Raw genomic sequence first — 18,929 nt, forward strand, 5'->3', positions numbered from 1 at the left:
CATTTCAGTCAACAAACCACTTGGCCACTTAAGGAAGAAATATGGTGGATATCTGAAAACCTGCCATTGAGGCCTTCTAGTTATGTCAAAGAAGTGCCAGCATTGGTAAATACCTAAAGAGTGGGTGCCATCACCTTGGAAGAAGATCCTGGGTACCATAGTGGAGCACCCCTTAAAGAAATAATGCATCTCCAATATTCTTAATGGCACAGAGGAGAAAAAATGTGTGGGCAAAACTTGATACTGGTGACTGAGATGAAAAGTGATTCAGAAGAGCTGGACTCTGAAGAAGTTTTAGAAATATCTTAAATATGTTTTGTTTTTTCTTTTATATATGCATGAAAGGGATACGTGATAAAAATCTGCCAAAGAGCTTTTTCAATAAATGTATAAGTTCTAAGTATTAAGTTTTAATCAAGATTTCATTTGCAGTATTTTTTCCATAATAGTATATGATAGGGTGAAGTATTATTATTATATTTTATTTTTTGAGAGAGAGAAAGTGCTTGTGAGTAGGGGGAGGTGCAGAGGGTAAAGGAGAGAGAGAATCTTAAGCAGACACCATGTCCAACACGGAGCCTGACATGGGGCTCGACTTCACAACCCTGAGATCATGACCTGAGCCAAAATCAAGAGTTGGATACTTAACTGACTGAGCCACCCAGGTGCCCCTGGAGTGTCTTATTATTAGTGGCATGTTAGCTTGAATGAAATACAGAACTTCAGTGATGGTGGTGATTACTAGAGGCCCAGGGGTATACCAGTGGCCATGATAGTGTAGTGGAAAGAATATGGACTTTGGGGACAGGGGCAGACAAGCATCTCTCAGATCTCCCACCACAGGGAGTGGAATGGACCATTGGGCCCAGCTGCTGTATGGTTCCATCACTGCATTAGAGTGAAGGCCATGCCTCCCACAGGCTGCCCCCAGCCAGTGACCGAGACAGCAGGGGTACTAAAGCAGCTCATTCTTGAGGACTCTGCAGTCCTCTGACAGGCAGCCTTGGCTCAAGGAATCCCCGATGGCCTCGCTGAACTTTCCCTAGAACTGCCCTGCCATCTAACACGTGTCCACCCAACCTTCCAACCATCCTTCCCTGCCTGTCTCCTTCCCTTGGGGTCAGACCCGCATCACTGGCAGCTCTTCTAGCCTCCCGGGCTCCCTCCCCATGTTCTCTCACAAATGTTTCCCCTAATACATTTCTGGCATTTCTAATCTTGTGGTGTCTACTTCTTAGAGGATCCGGTGTAATACAGAAACAGACTGTTTTGAATGAAGATAATGTATACAGGAGCCTCAGCTTTCATGAATAGGCATTCATGTTACTGTTGTCACCATTAGCAGGGAATGTTGAATTTTTGTAGAAACTCTATTCTTTTTTTAAAAAATATATTTATTTACTTATTTATTTTAAAGATTTTATTTATTTATTTGACAGAGAGACACAGCGAGAGAGGGAACACAAGCAGGGGGAGTGGGAGAGGGAGAAGCAGACTTCCCGCTGAGCAGGGAGCCTGATACAGAGCTCCATCCCAGGACCCTGGGATCATGACCTGAGCCGAAGGCGGAAGCTTAACCGACTGAGCCACCCAGGCGCCCCTAGAAATTCTACTCTTTATGGCATCTAAATTTGTAGGAGAATCCTACCTCATTCATAAAATAAGTATTTTTGAATGCCTGTTAGGAGCTGGACGGTGTTCTAGCACCTGAGGATGCAGTGAGGAGTTAGGTCCTTATCGGGATGAAGTGCTCAGCTGCTGGCTGCGGAGTGGAGAATGAGGGCCTTTTTGCCTCGCACCCTCCTTTTCTCTCTCGGCCACTCAGATAGCCCAGGCACAGAAGGGCTGGAGATTAGTCTCTTTGCCATTGACCAAAGGGATAGGTGTTCTTTTCTGAACAGGTCTCCCCACCACCCCCTTCTCTCTGTCTCTCTCATAGTTTCTTCATACAACCATTTATGGCCTGATTTATCAGGTTCCACTAGTAACTATGCCTCCGACTTACACCGTTCACTTCAGAAATGAAAATATTTTATTTAAAGCTAAAAAATAAAATTTCGAATTCTCTCATGATACTTTTGCAGCTTTCTGTCAAGCTCCTCTTTCCCTCACTTTTGTGGGGTTTTATTCCTTCTCTTATTGTTCCGCCTGGGTATTTATTAAAAAAAAAATAGAAGCTAGATCCTTATTTTCCCTCATGCACAGAGGAAAAGAAGATCAAAGTTAAATCTCTTATTTAATGTCCTTATTAGGTTAACTTATTCCTAATACACCTAATATTTGTTTGAAGATTCTAGGTTTTTCCCAAGAATAATAAAAAACAATCTTTTTTGGTAGAGTCTATCTGATTTAAACAATTGGAGTAAAATTGATACCTTTAACAAATGGCCTTCAAAATTGATGCAAGGCTTCCTTTTTCTCCCCCTTCAAATAAAGGCTAAGATATTTGTTTGTAGAAAAGAGACATTAAGGGAAGCTTAAACTTTTGTGTTTCAGTGGCTTAACTTTTTTTTTTTTTTTTTTTGAGAGCCAGATTATGGCCAAATATTCAGGGAATTAAGCCAGAGTGAAGAAATTGTCAGAACTTCAGTTCAAATCCTCTGGTTTTGTTAGGCTCTGTTCAGAGTTTAGGATTGAAAGTTGACAAAAACTCTAGGAACCTTTTATTCTTGGACTTTCAGAAGAAAGCAAAGGTGTGGTGACTGATCTGGTGAAATTAGAATGTATATTTTACTAATTATAATTTTTAGCTTGTTAAATAGTACTGCTGTGGGGTAAAAGAATCAGACATTCAAGAAACTATTTCACATTAATTGGCTCTTAATTTTCAGGTATAAACTCTATAGAATTAATTTACAGCACCTCTGTACCTATGTCCCAGTTAGACCTCTGTATATGGGTTCGTTAAGATTCTCACTGGTTTTGAGTTGGTAAGTTTGAGCTATCACTGCTCTAAAATTTAATTTTGTTTTTACATTAATTTTTTCCACCAGAAGGATTAGCGTAGCTGTGAGCTGTGCTCACAAATAAAATAACATCCAGGGATTTATTTGGAAGTTAAAATTGCTTCTAGTGTGGCATTCCCTTCCTTTTTTTTTTTTTCCCCTTAATTGTGTAAAGTAGGTAGAGAGAGCAAGCATTATTCCTTTTTTTAAAGTTGGGAATACTCAGGTAAAAAAAGAGAATTGTGTTTTCTCTGGTGTAAAACCAGAACTGGTTAGGACCGAGCCCAAATGAGAGAACTTACTTGTCACTGTGGCAGGGCTCTGTTAGCACGACCAATTAGATGTTTTCATTTCTTCTCAGCATCACAGTCTTTTGACTTCTTTCCCTCATTATTTTAGGTATTAGAAAAATAGCTTTATTGTGCATTTTAATTTTCCTATTAGGACCCAAGTCTAGGTTGATGGGGGAAGGCACAGTCCAGGGAGATCCTGGCTAGATGGAGAAAAAGATTGCAAAGGATGAGTGTGACTGGGGAGTAATCTAATTCATGAAAAACGATCTGGTTTAATCAGGAGAAAAAACTTTAGGAATTGAGATGGACAGTACTGAAAGCATTTTGACAAGACTGGTGAAAGTTCTGCAGTTAAAAAAAATGTGAATCCTATGTTAGTCTAGATTCTCAGTTGCAAGGCCTAAGTATTCTGAACAGAAAGGGAATTTATTTAAAGAGTACTTGGTAGGGCACCTGGGTGGCTCAGTCAGTTAAGCGTCTGCCTCGGCTCAGGTCATGATCCCAGGGTCCTGGGATTGAGTCCCACAACGGGCTCCCTGCTCAGCGGGAAGCCTGCTTCTCCCTCTGCCTGCTACTCCCCCTGCTTGTGCACTCGCACACTCTGTCTCTCTCTCTCTCTCTCTCTCACTCTCTATCTGACAAATAAATACTATCTTAAAAAAAAAAAAAAGAATACTTGGTAGTTTGCGGGATCTTTATCTGGTTCTGGGAACTAGAATGATGCCCAGAGTTGCACTTGCAGAGCTGGGCTTGGAGAAGACCGTCACCACCATTGCTTCAGGGTGTACATAACAGGGCATGTCCCAGGAGCACCTCTGCCCCTGCTGGTGGTTGTGGAACTGCTCCTTCTGGAAACCCACCATCTCATTAGTGGAACTCTGGCCAGGTCCCACGACCTCACTACAAGGGGGCTGGGAAAACAAGTGTTTGTCATTCCCAGCTTTTATAGTGGAAGGTGGGCTGTGCCTCCTTTGGTAGGAGAATTCTCAAACATAGGAAAGGTGTTTTAAGTGTTATGTATCGCAAAGGGCAGATATGCACTACCTATAATGTTATGCCTGATTATATGGCAACACCATTTTCCTATGAGAAGATTAAACAAAAAATGTTTTGGGATGGCTTGAATGGACACACATGCCTTAAGCATGTGATTATATAGTAGACATATATATGCATACCTATAAGTGTGTCCATTAAAAAATATGTGGCTGTATTTTAAAATCAAATTTTTAAAGATTTTATTTATTTGTCAGAGAGAGAGAGAGAGAGAGAGCATGCATGCTCATGAGCGGGGAGGGGAGACGCAGGAGCGGTGAGCCCGATGTGGGGCTCTATCCCAGAACCCTGAGGTCATGACCTGAGCCGAAGGTAGACGCTTAACCGACTGAGCCACCCAAGCATCCCTAAAATCAAATTATTGATGTATACTTTAGATTTTTTCCCCACTTATTTAATAAAAAAGTTATTCCAAGTCTCGACCGCTTTTATGTTAGGATGTTTATCACTGACACGCTCTGAATTTTTCAGTACAGCTATCCAGAGTATTTCATGGCCCCGTTTGTTGGAGTTGAGATATGGCACCTTTAAAAAAATCTCTTTCTGATGGTTTCATTGGGTATTTTATCTTAAGCTACAGATTTGCAGCAGATTTGGACAGTCTCTTTTACAGGTTTTATAATACAGATGTGTTTTTATGACTTAATCACCCACCTTGTTTCTTTTAAAGTGATCTTTACAAAAGCACCAAACACTTATAAATTGAGGTTTTCTCCAGAATAACTACATCTCTTAAATTTCTTAGCTTCCTGTTTTTGTAACCCAGACTTCTTTGTAATCTGCAGCATCTGAAACTAGGTGTGATTGGGGCCCTTTCAGACTAAGATTCTCAAACAGTTCTTTGTTGATCAAAATAATGGAAAGTCTCCTTAAGGAGACTGTGAGAATTCTTATATAGGGTTAAGTTCCTTTTTTTTTTCCTGAGAGACAATTTTGGGAAAAATACTTCTTATGTTCATACACACACACACACACACACACACACACACACACACACACACAATAGTTCCTTGGCACCCTTTCTTGAGGTTCTGTTTCAAGAAAAAAGTAAGAAACATGTCTTTGATGCATGGTTTCTTTGCCGTTATTCTCGATATTGGAGTTGGAAAGTAGAGTTTTCCTTTAGTCTAATGAAATAGGAAGTATCTGGAAGGTCATGGGAGAAAATAGTGGAAATTCTCCTTTGCTCTCAGATTATACATTCCTCTGGGGTCAAGAACACTTGGAATCCAGGCTTAAAATAACAAGGGCCATGGGGAACAGACATAATTCCTTCTGTTCCATTAGACTCCGTCTATCCTTGTTAGTACTGAGTGATTAGAAAGGCATGGTTTAGTACTTACATGGACTTATTCACTGTTTTATCTAGACTGAGACTTGAAAACATTGTTACTAAAGATCTCTTAGGATGTAGTTTTGCCTTTTTACTGAATATGGGTTTCTAGCCCCAAGCCCCATTTTCTTTAGATTTAGAATCAGAACTTAGCCTTCGATCTCAAATGGGGAAACTTAAAGCAACAGCAGAGGTTCCTCTCCAAAGCAGAGTCTGATTCTCTGCTGGTCAGCTCTCCGTTGTCAACAGATTTCTCAGCTACTGCTTGAATGGTAGAGACAGGCAGAGATACCACCCTCTCTTCTCTTTTCTTTTTAGACATTTAAGTTCTTACCTCCAGATACCTAATAAAAGGGATTTCAGACTTGACTAGTTGGAGAACTTTTAATCCCCCACACTGTTATAAAATAATTTTGTTCTTTTACTTTGAATTGTGAAGTTTTAATGGATTCTGTGATTGGCCAATCACATGAAATGTAGCTTGTATTTCTGCTTCTCCCAACTCACTTAGAATCCTAGAGCTGGGTAAGACCCCAGAGGTCTCCTAGGCCAGCTCTTTCTCAATTCAGGCCTCTGTGGTAGAGTATCCCTGGATATCAGTTGTCTAGATTGTATTTGTTGGTGTGAAAAGAGCTAGAGGTCATGGTTTGCCTGCTCCATGAAGGTCTTACTGACCTCCTCTTGATAGCGAACTGAGAATCTGCTCTACAGCTTCCCCCATTAGACCTGGTTTTGTCTTCTCTAAGCAAATCAGAATGATTTCTTTCTTCTTTCTTACAGCATCTATTTAAATATTTATGGATAGCTTTCATGTTCCCTCTGAATAGTCTCTTCCTCCCCAATTCCATTGAATACCTCTGGTTTTCCTATTCCTTCTAAACTGTTTTAACATTCTGGGCACATTCCTGCTTCGCTCCAGTTAGAAATTGTCTCTCTTAAACCGCAGTACCCATCCTATTGAGATAGGTTCTGATCTTATGGGACACAGTTGAATGATTGCCTTGTTTGGTTTGAACATAGCCAATGTATGTGTTCATTCTTTTTTAGGACCTCTTATGACTCCTTTGACTCATGCTGAACTTTCAGTTAACTCATTTTTAGGGACTAAAGCCCTTATTAAAGTCTGCTATTAAATTCACATAAATTGTTGTTAAGATAGTTTTACACTTGAACAATTGCCTCTCATTGTTGAAACCCGCTGGATTGCTTATCCTGGCCAAACTCGACAGTACCGCCTTTGAATCCTTCCTTTCAACTGGACAGCTACTTGAACTGTGATTCTCTCATCCAGCATTCAACCTTTCCACCCAAATTTTGGTACCCTGCAAATATGGTAAATGTATATTTAAAAAAATACATACAGTCCGTTAAGAGTAAGTAGAACCTCTTTGGCCATGATACTTGAGATGATTATCTCAGGCAGAGTTTAGCCAGCTGTGGCCTAAGCCCACCTGGCCTCCTGTATTTGTAAATACAATTTTGCTGGCATCTAGCTGTTCTGGTTCACTTACATACTGTTTGCAACTGCTTTTGTGCAAATGGCAGAGCTGAGTATTTGCAACCCAGTCTTTTATAGGAAAAAGTTGGCTGACTCCTGCCCTAAGGCGAAAGCAGCTGATAAATGAACATGTTTTATGTTCATGTAGATGCATTCTGTTTCTAAGCAAGACTATCCAAAACCCTTTCCAAGGCTCATTAGTCAAGGCTTTTTATGACTTCTTTTTGTGGCTTGTTCAAGTATTTTATGGGGAAAAATATGGTTATATAATCTTATTTGTGGATTCTAAAATCACAGTCTATATTTGCTTTTTCTTTTTCTCTTTAAATTACCAAATTTCTTTTTTTTTTTTTTAAAGATTTTATTTATTTATTTGAGAGAGAGAGAATGAGAGATAGCACAAGAGGGAAGAGGGTCAGAGGGAGAAGCAGACTCCCTGCTGAGCAGGGAGCCCGATGCGGGACTCGATCCCAGGACTCCAGGATCATGACCTGAGCCGAAGGCAGTCGCTTAACCGACTGAGCCACCCAGGCGCCCTAAATTACCAAATTTCTAATGTACTTGTATTTGAAAGCTTATGTCCGTGTTATTACTTCAGCTGTCTCTTTCAAATTGAGGTACTGTTATCACCAGAAATTTCCTTTAGGGTTTTAGGGGCAGTCCTTGATTTGGTATTCATTTTTCATTGGGGAAGAAGAATCACATTTTGGTGTTAGAACGTTTTAGTAACACTCATTACTAATAAATATTATATAATACTTCTGTGAAATTTATAAAAGGAACTGAGAGATTCCATGGAGTCTCCAGTCTATTTTGAGAAAAAGAAGAAAACAATCCTCATTGCTCAATCAGCATTGCCTTACTGAAGATTTAGTCGCCATTCTGTTACTTTGTTCTCAAACAGAATGTTTAAGGTTCAGTTCAGAAGTTACATAACCAGATTTTTTAAAGAAAAAAAATGATAATTTTAAATAAAAAATTTTAATAAAAAATTTTATGAAAAAATTGGATATAGTGGTATCAGAACTACTCCTTATTCTGGAAATTTCCTTTTTAACCTGCAAACAGTAAGACAGAAATCCCATATATTCTTGTCCTACACTAGTGTTAGACCTTGGGAGTCAGATATTGCATCAGATTAATTCTCCAAGTGAAGGACATACTTAATGACCTAAAATTGCTCATGTGTAATCTTTGTGACCTGGTCCTTTTGTGAAGCACAATGTTTCCTCCACAGTAGAGAGTTTTAGGGCTCACGTTTTAAAAGGCCTTTATATGTCCGTGTTATTAATGCCTATATCTAGCATTTACGGGGCATTTCCTACATCCTACTCCGTGATGGTGAATGGAGCCCGTTGGATCTCTTCAGCCTCCTCTGCTTATTTTCGGCTTCTTCAGCTGCGTTAGTGACACCAGGATTGCTTGCAGTTCTGTGTCCTGAGGTTGCCATTTTCCCCTCCTCTTTACTCTTATTCTTTGCCTGAAGAACTCCGATGCCCTATTTTGGGCTCAGGTCTGTTTTCTCCCCTTCAGAAGTCTTCTCTCACCCAGTCAGCGTCCTCCGTACGGCTTGCCTGTGCAGTGTGATGCTGATAACGTTTACATCTCCTGGAAATGCTCTTCCCCAGGACGAACCTCACTGCTCACCTGCTCCCTGTGTCGCTAGAGAAAAATCTCACAACAGGGCAGATGGTGTCTTCAAAGATTCCTGTTTACTTACCTCAAAGGGCCTGTAGGCCTGCCTAGGAATGTTCATGTTTCTCTAGGAAGTGCCCTACTCACTGTTTGTGAGGATTCTTTCCTTCATTCTCCTCTCTATTCAAACTTTTTCCCATGCTCAGACCCTCTTATAAGTGGCCTTGCCTTGTACTTCATGGAAAAAAGAAACGTCAGGTAGCAGGTCCCCCAGCCTCTCTTCATGAAATCTGCATGCTCGTTTGTACTGATAACTTGCGTTCTCCTTACTTCCTGTTACCAGGGAGGGAAGGAGCCCTACTCCTGTGACAGGACAACACCCATGTGTGGGCAGCATCTCATCTCCTCCCACATTCGAGAATTTGAACCATCTTTTCTGGATTCTTCATGTGGGCATTTAGATGTTTTACTATCTTTGCAGTGTCTCCTAGAATCTCAAATTTAATGTAATCCCTTAGTGCTTGCTTCCAGTTGCTTTTCCTCAAAATTTTCCTATTTCAATAAAAGGTATTCTTATACAATTGCTCATGGCAGAAATCTGGGAGTGACCCTGGAAACGCTTCCCTTTCCCACATTCCGTCTATCACCAGTTACTCTGATTCTACCTGCAAATATCTCTGAAAATGGTCTCCTCTCAATTTTTATTATCATGACCTTATTCCAACCCCCAGTTCTCTCTTCTAGAAGAGAGAATGTGCCATTCTAGAAGCCTCCTAGCACATCTTTCTCTTTCCAGTTTTCCTCACCTCTAATCTCTTTTTCTCAGAGAAGCCGGAGTAATCTTTAAAAGATCTAAATAATCATTGTGTTAGTACCCTGCTTAAAACCCTCCAGTGGCTTTCATCATGCCCCAAATAAAATAACTCTTTCCCTGGGCCTACAGGGCCCTGCATGTTCTGGTCCCTTGCCTTCACTTCTCCCTTTCCATCCACTTCTTTGTTCTTTATGCCCCCAGCCACACTAGCCTTTTGCTAGTTACTGTAAGACACAGATTCCTCACCTTAAGCCTTTTGGCCTCTGCTGGCTTCAGGCTGGAAACCATTTCCCTTCCTCTCTGTACCCCCAATTCCTGCTCATCTTTCAGATCTGAGCTTAAAGGTCATTTCTTGGATGGAGCTCTCCTGCGTCGTTTTTTTCCTTATAAATCCTCTAATAAATTCCTCACCTTAGCCCTACTTTTCTCCATATGAAGGGATTACTAGAATTTACTTATGCATTTACACATTTACTTATGCATTCATGTGTGCAACCTGTGTCTCCTGTGCTAGACGGTAAGTTCCAGGAGGGCGGAGACTATACTAATTTTGCTCAGGGTCATGTCTCCAGCACCTGGGGCTGAATGCTCAGCAAATACTTGTTTCATGAAATACAAGTTTACTGAGATGGCTGCTTGGAATGGGGAAGTCCCCATCTGGTACTTTTAGGCTCATACTTAACATGATTTTGAATCTCTGCTTCTATCTTCTGTGCACTTGAGCAGCTCCTAGCCCCTGTGTTCCCAGCACGTCATGCTGGGCTGACTTCTTTGAGTGGGCCAGCCACCATGGAGGATCTATGTGTGTGTGTGTGTATATATATGTTTATGTGTAGGTTTATGTAGGAACACGATGTGGAAGCTAGGCAGCAACACTGGTGCTCATAGAAATGTGCCTTAAATTATTTTGAGATGTTGTGTGTGAGTTGGATCACTCTAAAAATGTATGGTGGACCCTCTCCTATCTGCTGGAGGCATTCCATATTGTTCTGAGTGGTTGGGAATTCCTGGTATGTGCTTTGTCCTTGCTCTGTTCTTTAGTGCAAAGGATTTTCTGGTTTGCCATTGTTGTAGGTCACGGTCAACAATGTAAAGAGGATAAAATTAAGGTATTTTGAAAAGGATCCCTTTCCCTTGACTACTTGTTGCTCTTAGTTCCCTGTTGCCCTAGCTCCTTGATACCTAAGTGACAAATTGTCAGGGTGGGAGTGAGTAGAACCTAGTTTCTAGCCCAAGGAAGAGAGTTCAACTTCTAGGCCTCTCAAGTAGGCATAGTCACTTTGAGGATTCCCTGTCTCACAGTATGAATGGCCTCTTTGGGAGAAATCCTTACCTAATGGAACATTGCAAAGAAGCCTTTGGTTAAATTCAGAATCCTTCCTTTTTTTTTTAAAGATTTTATTTATTTATTTGACAGAGACACAGCGAGAGAGGGAACACAAGCAGGGGGAGTGGGAGAGGGAGAAGCAGGCTTCCCGCCGAGCAGGACCCTGGGATCATGACCTCAGCCGAAGGCAGATGCTTAACGGACTGAGCCACCCAGGCGTCCCCCTACTTCAGAATCCTTTTTTTTCTTTTTTTTTTTTTTAGAAAAAATTTTTGAAGATTTTATTTATTTGAGAGAGAGAGAGCGCAAGAGAGCATGAGGGGATTGAGGGGCAGAGGGAAGAAAGAGAAGCAGATTTCCCACTGAGCCGGGAGCCCAGCTCAGGGCTGGATCTCAGGACTCAGAGATCATGACCCGAGCCGAGCCGAAGGCAGATGCTTAACTGACTGAGCCACCCAGGCGCCCCAGAATCCTTTCCTTTTCTAAGGAAATTCCTTTTCTATAATTTAAAGCTTGGATTTCTAGGGGCTTTTTTTTTTTTTTTTTTTTGGTAAAAAAAGGAATGACACAGAGTTGTAAAGTATTTTGAGGTTTCCTTTTCTATCCTGAATATTTTTGATCTCCTGGAAATACAGGATGAGAAAACCACTACCCACCTGCATATTGTTAAATGCATTTTCCTTAGGTGATTATTCTCTTTTGTTTGTATTTTCAGCATTGTTTGTTGTATATTCTCTCTTAAAATGAAAAGCCCCAAACCAGTCAGTATAAGAATGAGTGCAGTTGTGGTTGGACTCCGGGTGTGGCTCCTATCATGTTGACTTTCCCCTTCTGTAACTGTTTGCCAGCACCCCCAATGTTTACTTTGTTGTGAGCTCCGGTGACTCTGCTTTGCTCATATACCTTACATCCTCATGAGGAATTTTCAATAAGACCGAGTGTATTTAAACTTGTAGCCACAAAACTAGCCCTTTACATAATGTAGTCTGATAACTAATAAAGGAATGTAATTGACTTGTAAATTTCTGAGGAGGGGGAGGGAAAAAAATCTCAAACAGAAGTGTTCTGTTAATGAATGTGATAGACCCCTTTGTTGTTTAAAGACAGCCCTCTTGCTATTTCCCTGAAGAAAGAGCTGTGTTGGGGCTGTGTTGCACATTTCACTGGCACTTTGCCCCACCTCCTCTTCCCTGAAAATGTTTACGGAGATCTAGCGTGTTAATAAATTTAGAAGTGATTTAATGGTTGCATTGGCAGGGTGAGATAAGGTAGTTAAAATATGTTGTTCATTTTATTTCTGGGTGGGGTGGAAGAGGGAAATGAAATACTGATTTTTTTTTTTTCCTTTAGGGAAACCTAATACTGTGTTCTTTTGTTATCATTCTTGTTCTCTAGGCGTTAAGTGTAACTGAAACCCTGATTAAACCCTTGGAAAAATTCAGAAAAGAACAACTTGGAGCCGTAAAGGTTTGTGTCTAATTTGAGTGCACTTGTAAATGGAAGATGGAGGTGCCTCTGCTGTGTCTAGTGTACGCTTTATTCGCATTTGGCAGCTTTGAAGGAGATGCTGGAGTAAACCATCTGTTGTTTTATGTTTTCAATGTGCTTTTTCCCCTTTGGGCGATATGAAATTGTAAACAAAACAAAAACACCTGGGCAGGATCATAAAACCTCTAGTTGTCTTTGGCTACATCTTCCCATATCGAGTTTTGAAAGCATCCTTAACCAAACAGCACGTTCACTTGGAATAGAAGCATCTTACCTCTGTAGGGAATGCAGTTACTTCCTTGTAAGCCTCAGTTTTATGGAGGAGTGTAGCAGTATGTGAGGGTTTAAGATTAGAAACGCAGCTACACCATGATGCCATTGTGAAACTAGGAAGAGAATATTGGGTTATTGGGATGTGTAATTTCCTTCCATTGAACACAAGTTTATTGAGCTTCTGTTATGTGCCAGTATTGTTAGGTGTCGGGGATTCAAAGATGAGTGACCCACAGGCTGCACTCAAGGATCTGGGAGTTAGCCAGGATTCCTGGGAATAATATGGTGACTTGACCACAGGGAGCCTGGGATATATTTAGCAACTTCTAAAGTTTGTGAACCGAACTTTGAAATTATCCCAGAGAAATAATTTCCACCAACCTTTCCTGAATTTTATGTATTCACTTGAGGGACAAAAAGTAACATTCATGTGTTGACTATTTTTGGCTTGGCCCAGAAGAGAATAACATCAATTTTAGGTAGAGAAGAGAGTTTTTATATTTGTATTTTTCTCCCCTACATGGCTTGGGGATGTGATACTTTTTTTCCTTTATCTTCCTAAACAAAATATTAAAATCCTTTTGTACAAATAAACATTGTGGCTTCAAGGGCTGTAGCTATAGAGTTGGGCCCAAAGAGTGCCAGTTTTTTAGTTGCTATTTATAGAATCAGTTCTCCTTTAAGTGACTTGTTAAAATATTAGACACTTCCTTTTGGCATAGTGTTTTACCGTTTTTAATGAAGGGCTGTGTTTTGAGAGGGGTTAGTGGGGGTACCCTCCAGGTCCTCTTCCTGGGATTGTTTGCTGAGCTGCACCAGGCTGTCTGTGTCTTCTGGCTTTGCAGTAGGTCACCGGAGGCCTGCTTTCATACCTGTGACCTTGGGCAAGTAATTGCCTTTAGTTCCTTATCTGTAAAATGAGAGACCTGGGGATCTGACTGCTCTACTTTGTAGTTTATGATTCTGTTTTAAATCTCGAACATCTTGGTTCTTTCTTTTTTTATACTTAATTGGCAGGTATGGAATGTAAATAGTGTCCATTTATTGTTTTTCTTATTTTAATTGGATGAAGGTGGTGGTGAACGAGGATATAGTATGGAAATGAAAAATGAATATGGCTTAATTAATATATTTTCTTTTTATTTGCCATACACCCTACTGGTTTTTTCATTTGTTTTTTGTTTGTTTTTTTTTTTTTTAAAGTAAGCTCCATGCCCAACGTGGGGCTTGAACTCACAAACCTCCCAGACCGTGCTCTACCAGCTTGAGCCATCCAGGCAGCCCCCTATTGGGTTTTCATAAATTTCTGACCTGAATTTTCTGTTGATGGATGACTTCTCCCTCTGAAACTTTCCCCATTTCTGATGTTATAGTTTTTCAGAGTATATCCTGTTAAGTACCTGACAGGATAGATTGCCATATTAAAAGAAGAAGTTATTTTAGTAGTTTTAGTCTATGCCTTGAGTTGTTTAGTGGCCAAATTCCAACCTGAAGTCTCTCTCTCTTTTTTTTAATTCTTTCATTGTTCTCCTGGCTTTAAGTTTACAAAGGATATATCCCATGTTTTTGTTCTGTACAGTATGTGTATTGGCTGTTGCATCATTGATACTATTCGAGGAGGCCAGTCCTTGTGGGTCATAGGGAGAAGCCCTTTTTTTACTGACAGTTTTATATGTTATAATAAAGAGTAGAGAGAGGTGATTTCCTAGGTGACATAGTGCTACATAAACACCTGTTTCATTAGATTGTTCAGTTTTTCAGAGAAAAGACTGTGCTTTCCTTATTTTCTACTAGCCTCCACTCTGCCTTAATACATAAGGTATCTAATTAAATAACCTATTCTGATAATTCTAGAAGAACCTGGGGAGGGTTTGTGATCTGGGTACTTGATTTTCTCCATCTGTGCTTCCTAAATATTTAAACATGTTTTGACAAAAATATTTTTGTTTCACTGGTTAATTGGGATACTTAAAAATAACTTTATTCTCATAGATTAAAGGTCTTTTTTTAAAAACAGAATAAAGCTTTTTTTTTTTCTTTTTTGTGGGGATTAAAACAAAAGCCTTTAAAAGTTGGCCATAGCAGAATGTTTAAAATATCCTTGTTAGGATGTTGATCTTCCCTTTCTCTTCTCCTTCCCCACCTGGCATATCCTGCTGTCTGCCTTTTCAACTAGAGCCCTTTCTGTACTTTCAGTCTTGGTTTCTCCAGTTTCCAGAATCCTAGTGACGCATTCAAATTGTGGTTTTCATGTGATCTAAACTGCTAGGTGGTTTTTGCAAGTTGGATTTTTTAAAAGCCCTGAGGTGGTATTTTCTACCGTTTGCCTCTGTTTGGATTTGTTCTCCTTCTGTCCTGTTTGGTTTGGGCTTATTCCTCTGTTCTTGGAGGTTCTGCTGATTTTCTTGCATGCTTGCCAGCTCCTCTGTTGGAAAAATTCCATTTCCCTCGCAGGACACCCGTCCTTCTGTGCTGTGTCACATGAGGTGACTCGTCAGAGTTCCTTTCAAGGCCTAGATCAGTTTTTATTTCCTCTGCAGCTCTTTCCCCTTCCCTGGGGCTTCTCACTTCTCACTTGTATCTGCGCAACCCTTTATCCGTAGCCACTGCCCATTAAATGTCGAATTAGCCCCAGAGGACTAGTACAGGTACTGAACAACGTAGGAGCCTAGTCGGTTGTGTGAAATCTCCAAGAAATACCCCAGCTTGCTAAGACAGTGGGAGAATTAAAAAATTGCTCTTTTAGGTATTTGAGCAATCCAGTAATGACAACGTGGCTTCAAACAAGGGGCAGCATGCAAGTATCAAGTAGATTCAATTAAACTATATTGTTAATAGAGCCTATTCAAATGCTAGGTTGGAAAGAGCCCATTACCATTTTATTCCATGGAATAAAAAAATGTAACCTCAAAGGGTTGAAAAAGATATTCATTTCATATGAAATGAAATCTGCCTCAGATTTCACTGCCTCAGCCATTCACTGACCCTCATGCCAAATGTCTTTTGTATTTCTAAGACTAGATATCTAATGACTGAATATTTAATAAAAGTTGATTTCCCAAGATTCTTTAAATGACTACAAAATATGGGTAAAAAGCAAATCTATCTAAATAATCTCCCAAATTATGTTTGATAAAGCAGAAAAAAAAATAATTACATTTCTTTCATTTAGTTATACAACACTTCCCAGTGCCTGTCATTATGGCAGGAGGCCCTGGGTACAGCTGTGAATTAAAACCCTGGCTGGTTGGCCTTCAGCTCTGGAGGGGAGATGTCAAATAAAAAAGCAATAAAAATACACTAAAAAGTGCTATAATTGGGGTAGGCATAGGTGCTCTGAAACATGCCCTATGATCTCAGCTTTGGAGTACTGGGCAGGTCTCTCAGGAAGACCTGAATCCTTGTTTGAATCCCACTTCTGCCCCTTAGCTCGATGTGTGATTCAGGGCAAGTGACTTATGGCATCTAGCTCTTGATTTCCTGGTATGTATGTATGTATGTATGTATGTATGTATGTATTTATTTATTTAAAAAGATTTTATTTATTTATTTGAGAGAGAGAGAGAATGAGAGATAAGAGAGCATGAGAGGGAAGAGGGTCAGAGGGAGAAGCAGACTCCCCGCTGAGCAGGGAGCCCGATGTGGGACTCGATCCCGGGACTCCAGGATCATGACCTGAGCCAAAGGCAGTTGCTTAACCAACTGAGCCACCCAGGTGCCCTCGATTTCCTGATCTTTAAAAGGAGACGAATGACCCCTGCCTCCGAAGGTTTTTGTGAGGACACATGAACGTGATGGTGTATTTCTCTAGAGTAGGGCCAGGCATACATAGTTGCAATTTATTTTATTATCCCATTTATGGCTTATGCTGCAGCAACTTGCCAAACAGGACTCGCTCAGGTTTTTGTCCACTCTCTGCACGCAAGCTTCAGAGATAACATGCCACTGTGGCATGTGACCCTTCTGGCCAAGTAGCGCTGGGGCGATGGGTAGGTGACTCTGGAGCGACTGCTTGGGACCCCAGGGTGCCCGTCAACTTTGTTGTTGTTGGTGCCTCTGCAGCCATAGGCTTCCTCCTTCACTCCTCCTCTGACGGGTGTCGAGTCAGTTGCTAGATTCTGTGGGGAGGAAAGCTGAATTCTCCTTTCTTTGGATAGGCTGATGGGACTTTACAGAAGGGGGGACAGTGGGGTTGGATCAGGCAACTGAAGTGTCAGGCAGGGATACAGGTGACACTTGGTGCAGGAGTTAAGGGGGGGTGCTGTTTTTACACCCCCGAGTAGGGGGGGTGCTTCCTGGAAGAGGTGACGTTTCACCTGGGCGTGTAGGAGGTTGGTAGACCAGGGATGGCAAAACTCTGGTTGGCTTGGATATCAGGGTTGCATTTGAGAAGGTGTCCTGCTGTGAGTATATTACCTGTGGGCGAATCTTGTTTCTTGAATGTGTGGTATTACTCCCATCTTATTTAAGTAAGGGGGGGGGAAGAGTTGGAATATCTAAGAAAGTATCTAGTTCTCCAGACTAGTCATGCCTTATTATTTAATGTTTATAGTTGTAAAATAAGCCTTTTCATTTCCGCATCCTAGGAAATTTGTAAAATAACCAAAGCGTTTTAAAAAGATCATCTGGGAACTTTAAAAACTGCCCTCCCCCTTCTAAAACAAAACAAAAAAATTCTAGTACCCTAAAGAAATGTGGACAATTCACAGTAATGTTCAAGTTTTTGTGAGTTCTTTATATGTTCCTTATTCATTTTTCAGTGGAAATATTAATGTGTGATTTTAGCAAAAAATTGCTTAATCTTAAGAATGTTTTATGCATTAAAAATACTTGCTTCTTTTCTTATATATTAATTGCCTCTTCTCCCTGCTTTGTTGTTGGCCTTTTAGCTTATTTATTGTGGGGTTTTGTTTTGTTGTTTTGTTTTTGGATATCTAGACGTTCTTATGGCTTCTCCCATTTCTTTTTTTGCTTAAAAGTATGTCTCTGTTCTGAGATCTGATGAGACTGTTCTTTTTTATGGCTTCATTTTTTACTTGTGACTCTTTCAATCCATCTGGAATTAATTTTGATATGAGATGTGGTTCTCTGTTTCCAAGTAGTTAACTAATTATATCAACACTGTTGGATAAATAATATTTTTTTACCTAGTGAATTATGATAAAACCTTAATATATATAAATATATAAATATGTATATATTTACTTCTAGCCTATTCAAAAGACCTGATTACTTAAGTTTTATTACTTAGGTTTCTGAATTTCCTTTACTATTTATACAGCGTACATCTTATTTGGTTAAGCTGTTTTAAATAATAGCTGTTCTTTACTTTTTTGGGGGGGGGGCATGGGTGGTTTTGTAACAGATTACAAACTGACTTTCAGTGAGTCATATTTAACCTGTAAACATAATTTTGCTTGGCTTACTCATGTGAAGATGTAAAACAAAACAAAACCAAAAACAAACTATTGCCATCATTTAAAAATCTTCAGATTTTTCAAAGCTGTTCCAGAAAAATCTAAGGAGATGGCTTATAGACTAGCCTATATTCCCACATGGTGAAAATCTGCTGGAGCCATGATATGGCCACCTTCCCCTCTAGAATAGATGTGGACGATCTGGTTTTCCCTTGCTCCCCACCTCTCCTTAATGAGTTCTGTCTTGCTTCACTCATTGTACTGAGTTCAGGTATGCACTCATTGCACCCGGCTCATAATTACTTGAATTTGTACTGCTGTTTTGTACAAGAAATTTTCATTGTATTAAATTTGATTCTTCATAGAACCTTTTGTCATAAGTTACTCAATATATTATATATATATGTATATATATATAAATCCACACACATCTATGTATGTATGTCTGTCGGATATAGCAGTGTTGAAGAAAAAATACTGTTCTTTATTAGATGCTCCTTGAACATAGTCCCTTTTAAAATTTGCATTATTTCAGCACAAAAGCCTTGTGAGCACAAAGAAGCAGAATACTATTCTATAATGGGATTGAGAACAAATGCAAGAAGAAATAATTATTTAAGTCTTCAGGTTTAACAACAAAACTGCTTTTGTATAACGCCATACCATGTGTGAACGAATGTGTTTCCTCTCTGTCGGTGCGTGGAATGTTGTTTCTTGGCTGAATTCCTTCTTCACAAAGCCTTTGATACCCCCGCTTTCTTTCATTCTCAACTTTAACCCACGTGTTAACTTACAAACCCCACAACTGCTGAGTGTGCTGGGTGTTTTGACTGCTGATTTTAGCATCACT

General features: G+C 40.1%; 1 protein-coding gene across 3 annotated transcripts in view; it reads left to right on the forward strand.

The window, feature by feature from the left end:
* The window catches only part of ARHGAP10 (Rho GTPase activating protein 10), a 338,204-nt gene that overhangs the window by 90,718 nt on the left and 228,557 nt on the right, over positions 1 to 18,929 (forward strand). For 2 of the 3 annotated variants that reach the window (XM_073892335.1, XM_025874287.2), the window contains exon 4: positions 12,297 to 12,368. The exons of the other annotated variant lie outside the window; for it this stretch is intronic. In XM_073892335.1, coding sequence (XP_073748436.1) covers positions 12,297 to 12,368 — 72 coding nt within the window. The remainder of the gene's footprint in view (positions 1 to 12,296; positions 12,369 to 18,929) is intronic. 3 annotated transcript variants of the gene reach the window in all.

This window comes from Callorhinus ursinus, unplaced genomic scaffold (genome assembly GCF_003265705.2).
Source record: "Callorhinus ursinus isolate GAN/ISIS: 27379988/994484 unplaced genomic scaffold, GSC_fseal_2.0 scaffold4, whole genome shotgun sequence".
NCBI lineage: Eukaryota > Metazoa > Chordata > Mammalia > Carnivora > Otariidae > Callorhinus > Callorhinus ursinus.